General features: G+C 40.5%; 1 protein-coding gene across 3 annotated transcripts in view; it reads left to right on the top strand.

Annotated features, from left to right (window-relative positions):
• The window catches only part of Dcr-1 (Endoribonuclease Dcr-1), a 36,804-nt gene that overhangs the window by 1,145 nt on the left and 20,720 nt on the right, over positions 1-14,939 (top strand). For all 3 annotated transcript variants that reach the window (XM_045767481.2, XM_045767480.2, XM_069312436.1), the window contains exons 2-8: positions 1,685-1,772; positions 7,357-7,532; positions 8,025-8,205; positions 9,295-9,420; positions 11,010-11,167; positions 12,240-12,484; positions 14,625-14,751. In XM_045767481.2, the coding sequence (XP_045623437.1) occupies positions 1,767-1,772; positions 7,357-7,532; positions 8,025-8,205; positions 9,295-9,420; positions 11,010-11,167; positions 12,240-12,484; positions 14,625-14,751 (1,019 nt within the window). In that variant the 5' untranslated portion in view covers positions 1,685-1,766. The remainder of the gene's footprint in view (positions 1-1,684; positions 1,773-7,356; positions 7,533-8,024; positions 8,206-9,294; positions 9,421-11,009; positions 11,168-12,239; positions 12,485-14,624; positions 14,752-14,939) is intronic.

Here is a 14,939-nt window from a genome sequence, read left to right as displayed (position 1 = left end):
CTGTAAATGCCAAGACATTTAATAAAATATATTGAATTGCACAAGACTACAAGTCAAAGTCTAGCTGGAAAAATCATTGGGAAAAATGGGAGACGTTTCATGAGCTGCCGGCTTCCTGTCCCCGTTGAGGCTACTAGAGAGACGGTGACCCTCGGATAAATTCAGGTACTGTATACTGTACTAGTATACCAGGAAGCCAGTTATGGTTATTGAACTCCCACTAGCCTCCACAGGCTAGACCCTGTTGGTGGTCACGAACAAGCACTTAGACTGGACGGTAGAGTGACGGTCTCGCTTCATGCAGGTCGGCGTTCAATCCCCGACCGTCCAAGTGGTTGGGCACCATTCCTTTCCTTCCCCGTCCCATCCCAAATCCTTGTCCTGATCCCTTCCAGGTGCTATATAGTCCTAATGGCTTGGCACTTTCTCCTGATAGTTGCCTTCCCCCCCTTACCTGTGGTGGTCAACCTCATTGAGAGTAACATGTGCATATTTGCATACTCTACATCACATATATTCAACCAGAGGCCCGTGTAGCCTCGTTAGAATATGGTAGATTAGTACAGTACAGTATATATATAGTGCTGGTACTGCCCAAGTAATGGTGTTGAAGTTATTTTTCGAGGAAATGGGGTCATTTGGCTTCTCATGTAATTGATGCATTTACCTGTTTCTGTAGTATTTTGTGTTTTAAAATAGAAATAAATGGACCATCTCCATTCTTGAGAGGTGTACCATGGGGTAAGCTTTAGTACATGTAAATTTGCAAATCCCAAAATTTAGGTTGTATGGTAAAAAAGGATGTCCCACAGACTTACTAAAGTCCACCTTTTTCCACTTCTGACTCGATAAAACACCCATTTAAACATTATTATTTGTATTTTTAAGTACGTACTTGCACTTCTTTACACAAAAAAATGTATGGTATAAAGCAGATTTGCATACTAGCCAATGATTTGGAAAAAAGAGTAATTGCCTCTCAACAGGGAGAGAATATAAGATTAACTTTAGAGTATTTAGTCCTCCAGGGATAAGTTTGGTGGTCCTGGTCCTGTTAAGGGACTGGTTTTCCCTTCCATTTTGAATCTTTCTGTTGGGAAGTTGACCTGAGGTTATAGATTTTACCCTTAAGTTGGATGAATATTTTCCCTTTCTTATGGACTGGAAGGTTTTTGGGCTTTTCAAGGTTTTCCGAGGCCAACGAATGACCTTCCCCAGGATGCAACTTACAGTGTACTTGAACTTGCGTGGAAATGAACCCAGGATCATTTGGTAGTGAGGTGGCTGTGCGGGGTCAGGAGGCCTGGTCAGGGACCGGGCCGCGGGGACGTTGAGCTCCTGAAATCAATGCAAAGTCACTGCAAGGTAACCACTGCTCTACAGCAGATGAGGAGTCATAATAACATGGCTGAAAAATGTTGACCAAACCACACACTAGAAAGTGAAGAGACGACAATGTTTCAGTAATTATCAAGTCCATTATTGTAAAGTCAATTGTGATTGACTTGATAATGGTCCAGGACGGACCGAAACGTCGTTGTCTCTTCACTTTCTAGTGTGTAGTTTGGTCAACACCGCTCTATAGGACACACTAAAATTATTTATCAATTAACCAGTTATTTGATCAAGTAAATTTACCCTGTATTACATTTTCATCAATATTTGTTTTCACATTCTATTTCAGAACAGCCAGTCATGAAAGTGTAAAAAACAAAAAGGATGCATTTTCTTCATTGACCATTTCCCCACTCCCTAACTGAAGATTCATGATGGTAAGTATGTGGCTAAAATGGTCTGAAAGGTAGGATTGCAAATTTAATAATTGTAATATTCAGCATTTTTTTTTATAGACAGTATGAGATTTTACATGACTTAAGAGGTTTATATTTGATTAAGTGGTGCATAAAGCTATCTACTTGGGGACAACATTCCAATTTATGCTGATGTAAGCCGAGTAAAACAACTGCATTTTAATATAGTTACGTACTGCATATTGCTTGGGCTCGTTTGAATTGGGGAGATTCTGTGTAGGCTTCATAAAATCCCTCCAGGGCATAATTTATTCAGGACCATAGGTGAGAAAATATCTAGCTTTGAGTTTAAAGTGGCAAATGCTGATCAATGATTTGGAAATCTGCAATGAGTTAGGAGACACTGATTATCGAGAGATTAGATTTCAGATTACAACTACATGGAAGAATTGTATTAGTTATTCAAATTTTTATTCCGAGTGTATGTACAAAGAACACAAAAGTAATGTAAAATTGTGGGGCCAGGAGTTACACATACAGTACTGATGATGCCACTATTACGCAAAGCGTTTCAGATAAATATAACGATATAACAATATGGTTATCTCAAATTGTTGGAATGCAAAAAGGTGACCCACTGAGACTTGATTCAACTGGGAAAGCCGGGTCAGAGGTGAAGATCATACATTGGAAGAGGAATTGACTTTGGTTTGCTCTAACCACAATGGATAAAGGTTACAGCCTCCTCACTAACAGTTAAAATGGCACTGGAAATCATTATTACTATCAGACTACAGTACTGTACTTAATTTGTATAATAATGATCCCAAATAGATAACAAAAGTAAAACATTTAAAAGGACAAAAGAAAGTCATTCATATAAGATACAAAAGAGCAGAGGCCTACTTTAAATTTTTTATGGAAAGTAAGGGTTAGCCAGAAATACAAGGTCTAATAAATCACCAGGCCCAAATGAAGTGTTTAGTAGAGTCTTGTAGGAGTGCAGATTGGAACTCTGTGAGCCACTGATAAGCATATTCAGTCAATTGGTCAATACTGGAATAGCCTGTATTGCCTGGAAAGTGGCTAACACTGTCTCAATATTCATGAACGTAAACGTGTCTATCCTGATGAAAGACTTGATATGAGCTCGAGCAGCTGCTGGATGCTGCAACTTAGCCTGTGTGGTCTAAGCTTGGATCAGGGGTGGCTGAAGACCTATTACATACTGTGTCTTTTTTTTGTGGAGGTAGGGCTTTTCGAGGTTGCATCTCTGCTCTTTTTGCTCGAGTTTTACATGGATGTGTTGTACCTTGGCTTGGGCCATGCCTGCCAAGGATTGTGGTTGTTGACATTGCAACGAGCTCACAGAAGATACAAAAGGGAGTTAGTGAAGGTTCAAATACAGTAGTATTCAAACACACCCATCTCCAGTGAGGCTTGGCACCCCAGCACCATACAGACTGCCTCTTTGTTCGGTTCACTGCCTAAATTTCGAAGGCGCCATTGGGTCTCTTATTTTTTTTTCTTTTGTTTGAACCTACACCTACCTGCCCCACACACCGAAAAAAAGATGCTACATAAAATATTTTGGAAGATAAAATAGAGAAAAGGATAATTTTAGGATAAAAGATAGAACCGTGTGTCTTATTTACATGGTGAAGACACCTTCCTTCCTTCCTTGGGTGTTGGGCGAGGAGTTTTGCTCTGCCAGAGAGAGAGAGCGAGAGAGAGAGCCAGAGAGAAAGTCAGAGAGAGCCAGCCAGAGAGAGAGAGAGCCAGAGAGAGAGAGAGAGAGAGAGAGAGCCAGAGAGAGAGAGAGAGAGAGAGAGAGAGAGAGAGAGAGAGAGAGAGAGACAGAGAGACAGAGAGAGAGAGAGAGAGAGAGAGAGAGACACAGAGAGAGAGAGAGAGAGAGAGAGAGAGAGAGAGAGAGAGAGAGAGAGAGAGAGAGAGAGAGAGAGAGAGAGAGAGAGAGAGAGAGACACAGAGAGAGAGACACAGAGAGAGAGAGCCAGAGAGAGACACAGAGAGAGAGAGCCAGAGAGAGACACAGAGAGAGAGAGCCAGAGAGAGAGAGAGAGAGCCAGAGAGAGAGAGAGCCAGAGAGAGAGAGAGCCAGAGAGAGAGAGAGAGAGAGAGAGAGCCAGAGAGAGAGAGAGCCAGAGAGAGAGAGAGAGAGAGAGAGCCAGAGAGAGAGAGAGAGAGAGAGAGCCAGAGAGAGAGAGAGAGAGAGAGAGCCAGAGAGAGAGAGAGAGAGAGCCAGAGAGAGAGAGAGAGAGAGAGCCAGAGAGAGAGAGAGAGAGCCAGAGAGAGAGAGAGCCAGAGAGAGAGAGAGAGAGAGCCAGAGAGAGAGAGCCAGAGAGAGAGAGAGAGAGCCAGAGAGAGAGAGAGAGAGCCAGAGAGAGAGAGAGCCAGAGAGAGAGAGAGCCAGAGAGAGAGAGAGACAGAGAGAGAGAGAGAGAGAGCCAGAGAGAGAGAGAGAGAGAGCCAGAGAGAGAGAGAGAGCCAGAGAGAGAGAGAGAGAGCCAGAGAGAGAGAGAGAGCCAGAGAGAGAGAGAGAGAGAGAGAGAGAGAGAGAGAGAGAGAGAGAGAGAGAGAGAGAGCCAGAGAGAGAGAGAGAGAGCCAGAGAGAGAGAGAGCCAGAGAGAGAGAGAGAGAGCCAGAGAGAGAGAGAGAGAGCCAGGGAGAGAGAGAGAGAGAGCCAGAGAGAGAGAGAGAGAGAGCCAGAGAGAGAGAGAGAGAGAGCCAGAGAGAGCCAGAGCCAGAGAGAGAGAGAGCCAGAGAGAGCCAGAGAGAGAGCCAGAGCCAGAGAGAGAGAGAGCCAGAGAGAGAGAGAGAGAGCCAGAGAAAGAGAGAGAGCCAGAGAGAGAGAGAGAGCCAGAGAGAGAGAGAGAGCCAGAGAGAGAGAGAGAGCCAGAGAGAGAGAGAGAGCCAGAGAGAGAGAGAGAGCCAGAGAGAGAGAGAGAGCCAGAGAGAGAGAGAGAGCCAGAGAGAGAGAGAGAGAGAGAGCCAGAGAGAGAGCGCGCCAGAGGGAGGGAGAAAGCCAGAGCCAGAGCCCGGATGGATATTATAGTGGCTGTGTAGCCCGAGGTTAGCCACAAGCCTACCTGGGGTGTGGAATTCTGGAGATCTTGTTACAAGAGTTGCTGTTTACCTTATTATTTTTCTCTATTATTATTTGTTTACTGGTCTCGGTGCTTTTGCCATCATTTGGGATCTTGAGTATGAGATTACATACGCTGTGGGAGGTGTTGTAAATCCTTTGGTACACTTGTGTGATGTGTATGTTGTTAAGGTGTTTAATTTCATTAGGAATAAATTTGCATTGCCAGCTGCTTTTAATTGCTGGAATAATTGGTAAATTGATACTGTATCTGGTAATGAACTTAATGAAGGTCATTTAGTCATTTGATTTGTCTAGAAAAATGGGTATCGTTATTTTGAAATGTAAGTGTCCGTATTTAACAAGGGTTCTTGCACTGCATAGGTAAGCTTATCCCTCGAGTGAGTGTCATGTGATTGTGCCAGAGGCTGTGATACTGTAGTAGGGGAGACACGGTGGTGGTGGTGGCGAGTGTGTGCGTGCTCGTGTGTGCTCTGGTGCTCTGTTCTCCAGGGATATAACCTCTAGCCATAACTGCTCTTTGATCCCAATAAGGAAAATGAGGCGGAAACGAAAGGTACGTGAGCGCCGTCTGAAATCAGCGCTGAACACTGGACGCGTCATCCTATGGTTCCGGGTTCTATCCCGGGCGCCGGCGAGAAACAATGAGCAGAGTTTATTTCACCCTGATGCCCCTGTTACCTAGCAGTAAATAGGTACCTGGGAGTTAGTCAGCTGTCACGGGCTGCTTCCTGGGGGTGGAGACCTGGTCAAGGACTGGGCCGCAGGGACACTAAGCCCCGAAATCATCTCAAGATAACCTCAAGATAATGAGATGATGATGATATTGCGAACCAAGAAATGGAGTCTATTTAGCTTTGTGTTTTTATATACTTAGGCACATAATGTAGAACTTCACACACCAATTTTTAATTGACACCCAGAATTTTTTGTTTAGAGGATAAATATTATTGATCATTATTTAAGAGGCTTTGATATTAGACTTGCTTCACTAATCATTTGATATATTATTTGTCATTCTCTACTGTAAACTTGTCCTTTCTTGTACTTTATGTGAAATATTGCTTCAGTGTTTTCTGTAAATTTATACATTATATGCATCATATTTTTAAATTGTGCTTATATATATATCTGTATTATATATAGATACTGTACTATATCTATTAGTTACAACAGGCTGTTGCTTAGAGAGGCCTGCAGGCCACTGTCCACTACAGCCTGGTTGGTCTGCATTTCTTGCAGAAAACTGTCCAGGGTTTTTCTTGGAGAATTGCAATTTTGTTATGTTAATTTATCTTACACTTTCTGGGAAGATATTGAACAACAGTTGACCTCTGATGTTCAGTGTTCTCTGATTGTGCCTTTGGCATCTCTAGACTGTCTCTATATCCTTCCATATCCTTCACTCCAGTAAAGTATGTTGTTATTTTACTGTGCATATTTGGGACCTGACTCTCCAGCATTTTCCATGTACTGTATGTATAATTTGGTACCCTTCTCATCTTTTTTTCTAGAGGGTATATTTTGAAAGCTTTGAGATAATCCCAGTAGTTTAGATGCTTTATCGTGTCTAGGCTGGGGTGTTTTGGTGTTCCAGTAGGGTGCTGGCAGCTCCTTATTTAGTAAACATTCCTGGTGCACACCAGGCTTGGACACCACCACCGTGTCCCCCCCCTACGACAGTTGGGAGGATTAACTTGTTGCTAATTTTCTCTTCCTGTGAGGGGGGGGGGTTACTTCTGTGGCTGTCTTCTGCCTCTATTTTTCGCCATGGGGGGGGCATAGCACCAAGAAACCACTTAAGGATCCTTCCGAGGAAACCAGCACTGTATGTAATGGAATGCCTCTTTCTGGTGGGTTCTGGTGACTCCTTAGAGCCCTTACTTTCCTGATTTGGGCTTCAGTTTTCCTTGTCCTTGACTATGTGACTGAAGGAATATAGTCGGTGATTCCCAGGAGGAAGATGTGCATGCCCTGGTGGTGGGAAGGTGAAGCTAAATTTAGAATTGCTTAACTACCGATTGGTTTGTAAATCCTTATCCCTCTGTAGGACCAGGTTTTGATCTCTAGTTCCTAGTAGGCTTTATTGATGATTATGTAGGACTTGGTGGAGATTGAATTGGGTGGAATTGAACACCGAGGAGGAGTCACCAGGACCCACCAGAAAGAAATGTTTCATTACAGTGAATGCTTTTTATTTTCTTCTACTTGATTTCCCTTCACTTGCTATAAATGTCTAATGCAATGATCAAAGTCTGTAAAATTTCATGATAAATTCTTGTAACTAAATACCAGCTCAATATTTCATAACTGAATGCTGTGTTGAAATAATAATGAGTAAGGCAAAACTAATAATAAGGCAAATTTATATTTTGAATATGATAATTTATTCCATATTTTTATGGAATATTCTATAAAACTGATATAGATTCTATATTGCTAAATAATCTAAATCTCTTCTTCTTTTTTTTTTTTTAGATGAACCGGGTACAACCAGAAAATGTGCACTCCACTATATTTACTCCTCGGGAGTATCAGGTGGAGTTGGTGGACGCTTGCCTGCGACGAAACACACTCTCGGTATTGGCATCTCGCTCCACTCGTACATTCCTGATCACCATGGTGACCCGAGAGCTTGCTCACCTCACCCGAAGGTACGCATTAAATGAAAGATGCGGTGTGTGTGTATAGACTTTTCTGGTTGAGGAAACAAAAACTGATATTCTCGTTCATTGTCGTTGAACATAAGCACAGTACTTGCACATGCATCACACTACTGGCATCTCTTTTTTTTCATTGCCCATTATTGATAAATATTTTACTGGAAGGGATACCTTGCAGTTCCTGGGTCTGTCTGCAATGCATCCATTTTTTTCCATTTATAGCTTTCAAGTCAATATGTGGAAATTAAATTTGCACAAGATTTTCTAAGTCAGGCAAAATAAGAGTTTACTGTATCTTAAATTTATATCCTGCAGTTTACCTGGAAACTACAGGAAGATAAATTTACCTATGGTAAACTTTACCGCAATTAATGTTATATTTTACACCAAAAATCATTACTATCTTCGTTATTGCAATACTATGGTTGTGAACAAATGCTAAGTGCACATTATTAAGTAAATAAATCCTTTGTACAATCGTAGCAAGGACCAAGGAGGCAAGGGGCAACGAACTTTGATTACCGGGTGGTCAGGCCCAGGCCTTGTTCGTGCCGGGGAAGCCATTCAGCAGAACACCAACCTAGTCGTCACCACCTACACCACACTGGACCAGGTTGATAATTGGCCAACATCTCGCTGGAATCAAGCTTTTAGGGAGGCTCAGGTAATTATCCTTTTAAGTATATACAGTATAATATTATTTGCCCCACTAAATTTTGAATTTTTTAATTTATTATTTTAATTTTAACTAAATTATAGGAGCAAAAAATTGAGGAGGATTTGAACCTATGCTTTGCAAACTCCGAAGTGCTTGCCTTAAACCACTACACTATGACATAGTCAAAACTAATGCAACTTGGGATTCAACTAAATCCTCTTTTTGGGTTGTGTCGTGGTTTAAGGTGTGTGCTTGGGAGTACCCAGAGCATAGGTTCGAATCCTCCACATGGCTCCTACTGATTTTCTCATTTGATACATCAAGTTGATGCAGTTTCTTGTGCATGAGCTAAATTCTTATGCCTTGTACTGAAGGGGAAGTTTCATTGCAACACTGTATTTCACCTCTGTGAACAAATTTGGTGAAAATGTTGATCAATCAGTTTTTTATATTCACTTTTATTGTAAGGAAAAAGACCTGCTCTTTCCAGCTGTGTGCTTATGGAAAAAATATGTATAAATGGTTAAAGAAAGTAAATTTTCTTATAAGCAATATAGCCTAAGTAACTCGATAAGATCAAAATCTGGCTGTCACCAAGGTGAAGGGAGTCTTGGGGATAAGAGATATAATGAAAATTGTAGAAATGAATAAGACAGATTAGATGAAAAAACAACAAGCTGTTGCTTGAAAGAAAGAATTAGAAAAAAGGAGGCAAACAAGCCAATCAGTAGTTTGCCAATGGTGAACGCACTCGGCTTAATGCAGCTGGCCGCCAGATGGTATGCTAGGGTATCCGGGTCTCGGACCAACACTCATGATCAACCTACAGTATTTGGAACCCCGAAAATTGTCACTGAAATGTAAGGAAAGACGGGGAGCAACTGAGGGCCTACTTAACAGTATTGCGCCCCGGGCGTGAGCTCCGCGCATATGCACGAAGTAAGCGGTAACTGTGAATTTGATTTTCAGTTAAGTTACAAACTGAGTAAGCATAATGAAAAAGATAAATAATTTTTGTTATTACATATCCATTAGAAGAGTTGGTCAGCTGTTCTGTGTAAGGGATGATGAAATACAAGTTGATTGTTTCTCTAGGTGTTAATAATGACCGTAGATGTGATGGAGCAAGGATTGCAAGCAGGAGTATTGCCACTAGACATGCTCAACCTTCTTGTCATTACTGATGCTCACCGAATGGCAACTTCTCCTACTATTGCAAAGGTATGTAGTTTGTTGTTCACTGTCTTGCTGATTACTCAGTAAGACAGTAACAACTGTCACTGTCTTGCTGATTACTCAGTAAGACAGTGACAACTCTGTCACTGTCTTGCTGATTACTCAGTAAGACAGTGACAACTGTCACTGTCTTGCTGATTACTCAGTAAGACGGTGACAACTCTGTCACTGTCTTGCTGATTACTCAGTAAGACGGTGACAACTCTGTCACTGTCTTGCCACAACTAGACAACTAGTTCTGACAACTCTGTCAGAACTTGCCAAAGACACAACTACTCTGCTACAGCACTGCTGTAGCAGAGTAGTTGTGCTTACCTATTGGTATTTACTTTTCTATTTATATTTACTATTTGTGTCTGCAGAATTGAGCTATTTAGCTCTAGGACCCCACCTTTCTAGCCACACTATTTTTTTCTCTGTTATGTCTACTACATATATTTCTCTCTAACACACGCGCACATTCCCAGGAAGCAGCCCTTAGCAGCTGTCTAACTCCTAGGTACCTGTTTACTGCTAGGTGAACAGGAACATCAGGATGAAAGAAACTCTGCCCATTTGTTTCCGCCTCTGCCGGGACTCGAACCCGGGCCAATTGGACTTCGACCCCCGAGTGCTGTCCACTCGGCTGTGAGGCCCAAGTGCTTTTTTTTATTATTATTATTATTGTCTACCACAGACGTGGCCACACATTTACAGTGCTAACCAGCATATATACATTTTCTTCTGTCCTCCATGTTTGCCTATTGGTGCATGCCTATCAGTGACTACAGAGAAGTGAGATGTAGCTCATTTATGCCATGCCTCTTAGTAATTTCCATGTCCACACTAATTACATTTTTGATGTTTAAAATTCATCATATTTTTTTCTTAAAATTGTCATTGGAAGTTGATTTGACAACGTCCTTCAATGCATTCCACTTGCAGACCACCCATAGAGGGTATGAAATTTTCCTTACATCTCTATGTATCTATTGTGTATCCAGCTTTTGTTGATGTCTGCTTGTCTTAATGCTTTTCAATTTAAATAGGATACTCTCGTCCACATTGTTCATTTCTTCAGTATCAAGTGTATACTGATCATATTCACCGTTTCTTCTCTTGAGGGTTGTGACGTTGAGTACCCTTTACTTCTCTTCACGATGAGTCCTTTTATTTCGGGTACTTACTTAACGTAGTTGCTAATCTCTGTGCAGTATATTCTTAACTGCTGTCCTGTGTACTCATTTCTAGTACTCTAGTGTCTGACTGTTTGTACCCATGTCCCTTTACTTTTTCTATGCCTTTTCTGGTTTCTCCTTTTCTTTGTTACACTCTTGTCGTCTCGGCTCCTTGATATTTTGCCACAGTGTGCCGTGTCCACTAATCTAGCTCTTCATGATATCTCTTATAGATAGATAGATAGATCTCTCTTCCACATATCTTCTGAGAAGCATTTGTTAACCAGTCTATTTTCCTTTTATTTGAGGCCCCAAGTATTATGTTAAATACCACATTGCCATTTGTATTTATAATTGTATATACAAAATTTATTTTTGTCCTGAATATTATTTTTTTGTCTCAATATTTTTTTTCAGATTCTAAGTCGATGTGGAAATTGCCGAATCCTAGGCATGAGTTCTCCTGTGTTGAGTCATACCTGCTCTCCACCACAACTTGAGTCTTTTCTTAATCACCTTCAGAAAGCCTCCTCTTGTAAAGTTGATACTGCCTCAGAAATAGTCACTGTATTAAGGTGAGGACTGAATAATATACTTCCTCACTCAATTTCCGCAGTATTATGGTTAGATTTACCCAAGATACCGGTCAAGACTGATTATCTCTGGTAAATCTTAATGTTTCATGGCTTTGAATCAAGTGCTATTTGTATTGTAGATGCAATACTGTAGTGAAATTACAAAATTAGGATAAATTTTAGCGTGGCAGATACAGAGGTAAAATTCTGTGGCAAAAATTTCAAGTGGTTCTCCAAAGGGGGGAAAACATGAAGAGAGGGGCAGTAGAAGTGGACAATCTAAGAAGTATGTTTGGTGTTAGGAGGAAGATCAAATAATAACTCAAATATCGTGTAGAGATGGGGAATGCTAAAGTCAATCAATTGCAAGATTGAGGAAAGAATACCGAGATGGTTTGGCTCATGTTGAATGAATGGATATTGGTGAATTGGTGTAGAGAGTGCATTAAGGTGAATTGCAGGGTAATAGGAGAGTGAAAGTGTGCACGAAGAAACAGATATGGTATGTGGAGAGCACACAGGACATGGTATGGGACAATTGATACCATTTTTCATTACAAAGGACCTATTCATTCATAATCTAATCCATTACTACAGCAAATGCAGCATTGCTATTCTGTACTTTTTGTGGCTGGGGGGTAAAGGAATACTTTTCTGCGACTGTACCATATATGTCTCTGAGCCTCAGGGCTTGAAGAGTGCTTGTGCAATATGCTTATATATTGACCTAAATCCAGTTTGACAAACTCTCTTAAGCTTTACAAATAACAATCATGCTTGATACTGAAGATTTTGGATTTCTAAGTTGGATTTTATTTTAATTTGAGCTTTGAAGTAACCTGTGTTACTTGTAACAAATTGCACATACATCAACAAATAAAGTTAACCATTGCAGATTGAGCCACAATAACGTGGCTGAAGAAATGTTGACCAAACCACACACTAGAAACTGAAGAGACAACGACATACTCTTCAGTTTCTAGTGTGTGTGTGTGTGGTTTGATCGACAAGTTTACCATTCGTTCATTTTATTTCAATGTGTTACCCGCTTGTTTTTTTTTCTGTATCTCAGGTATGTAAATAAGCCTGTTGAGAAAATTGTGATGTGTCGTGATCCGTCTCCAGAGGAACGTCTGGAGGTGGAGCTGGAAGTCCGACGTTTAGTGGCGGATGCTCTGGGTTTCCTTGGTGACCATCGTTATGATCTTGTAGAAGTTTATGGTCCGGAATATCAAGAGTTCTGTGATGGATTACCTGATCCTAATAATGAACCAAGGCAAATCTTGATGGACTTCCTGGATGTGCTCAATAATTTAGGTAAAGTTTTAACTTGCAGTGTAATTTGTTTGTTTTGTTTAAAAGTATTACCCCTTTTTCTTTAGTGACAGTTCTTTATTTAAAAACAATCGGAATGCAGTGGGTAAACTCGTGTGATTTATAAATACAGTAAATATATATAATGTTGTGTGAAAGGTTACCCAAGATGTACATTTTATCGTTTTTCATGTTTAAAATTGTGGTTGACATGCTACAAATATTTTGTCAAGATTATGGAATACCTTCCATTGTAGTACTGTTTTTGTGGGGTTCTAAACATTGCAAGAAACATCCGTCTAATTAGCCTGTTGACCATGTTAGGGATTTATTAGAGATTTTATTTCTAGATGTAAATATTAGTTACTAGTAAATTATTTTATATGTATTTTCTTGGCTTTGAATTTATATTAATCATAACCCCCAGGTACTCTTCACAATACTCTTCACTTAGTAAGTTTGATAATATTTATTTATAACTGGTGCATTGGTTGACCAGACCACACACTAGAAGGTGAAGGGACGACAACGTTTCGGTCCGTCCTGGACCATTCTCAAGTCTGGTCCAGGTCTGGACTTGAGAATGGTCCAGGACGGACCGAAACGTCGTCGTCCCTTCACCTTCTAGTGTGTGGTCTGGTCAACATACTTCAGCCACGTTATTGTGACTCATCGCCTGCATATGGTGCATTGGTTTTCCTAGCCTTATGGCCATATACTTGTCAGCTTTGAACTGTATCTGCCAATTTTCAGTTCATTTTGAAAGTCTGATTAGGTTTTCCTGCAGCATTTCTGAGTTTTTTTACCTGCTCTTTTTTGGTTTCATTGTCAAACTTAGTAATGGCTACAGAAAAATAGTGTTAACACTTTCGCGCTATCTGGACGCGCCGGCGCGTCCCGTTTCGTCTAACGCTAACGCATAGTGGACATAAAGTTGAGTCCTCTTTTAAAATATTTGTATAAAATTCAATTTTTATCCGATTTACTTTGGGTTTGTTTCAAACTGCGCGCTATGAGGCTCTCTTTCTCACCACTAGGCTGCATGGTACAATAAGTTCATGAAAGGTGTGGATAACTTCGATCAAATGGTATTTTGTCCCAAACGGGTTGCAGGTGGGTGACTTTAGCCGTTTATACTGGTAATGCTTCCCCCATATCATGTATTATATGCATATGTCTGTTTAGGGAATTTTATTCCGATCAATATACAACCAAAAATAACTGTGTGCAACAAGTATAAACTTGACAAACATAACAAAAGTAAAAACATTTCGTGTGTGTTTGACGCTCACTGATATGTTCCAGCGTTGTTTTATATTTGGCGCTATTCTAACTTACGCTTTGTTGATATTTTTTACCTATGGGCACATAGAACATTCTATTGCGAACACATTGACACAAAAATGAATGACGTACATAGAAAATTAATGTCATGAGAGTGAAATAAGTATAAACTTTCAAAGCGCCGTGCGTCGTCCCGTCACCGATACCGGGTAACAATTTCACCACTTCCCACACTCTTGCGGGCGGGCCGCATCATTATTCTACGCTTATATTCATATCACCGTGTTGGGAATTTCATTGCGAGTCCATTGATACCAAAATTAACGCTGTAGAATAAGTGTGGAGGTGATTACAATCCCAAGAGTAAAAACATTTTGTTGCTGATGGGCGCTCACGGCGAGTCATCTTCGTAGTTATTTATTTGGTGCTGGTATCCCTATACGTTTCGTGACTTCTTTTACTGATGTTCTTCTAGAGAATTTTATTGCGAACACGTTGGTACCAAAATGAAATACGTAGCATGAGAACTAAGGTCAGAAGAGTAAAAAGAGTATACACATTTTTGTTTTTACGCTTAAGCGATAAAAACGCTGCGCGCACATTCGGTTGGCTGAGTGACCTTTGCGGAAAGCGCGAAAGTGTTAAGTATATTAATTCTGCTTGAAATAGTCAGCAGTGTTATTCAAAGTATACTGAAGTATACTGTACTTCTTTTTTGTCCAATTTGTCAGATATTTTGCTGATTTTTTTGTGTACTGTTTACGTTAAAACCTATTTTGTAACGCAAAACTCTTACAAATTTGTAAACATTCAAAGTCTCAGAAGTGTGGATACTTAATTTTTGTTTTTTTTCCCTCAGGGCTGTGGTGTGCTGATAGGGCAGCTTTGTACGCTTTAGTAGAAGTGGAGAAATTAAAGAAGAAAACGGCTTATGATCGTCACTACCTCCTCCTCTGCATGATCTTCACTGTCATGGCACGAATAAGGTGCAGTCTGGTGGCATACATTTTTTTTTGTAGTGTAGAAAATACACTCTACGTTGTTTTTTTTTATCTTGATATTTATCGTCTTGATACCTTTTTGGGAATCGCTGTTGATGGGTAGTTAAAGGCAGGCCCTTCCCTAAATAAATATATATATTTAAGATAATCTTATATTTTTAACTTGGGTTCTT

Source organism: Procambarus clarkii, chromosome 72, assembly GCF_040958095.1.
Source record: "Procambarus clarkii isolate CNS0578487 chromosome 72, FALCON_Pclarkii_2.0, whole genome shotgun sequence".
Lineage (NCBI taxonomy): Eukaryota > Metazoa > Arthropoda > Malacostraca > Decapoda > Cambaridae > Procambarus > Procambarus clarkii.
Note: the sequence above shows the minus strand (reverse complement) of the source record. Positions and strands in the feature narration are given on the sequence as shown.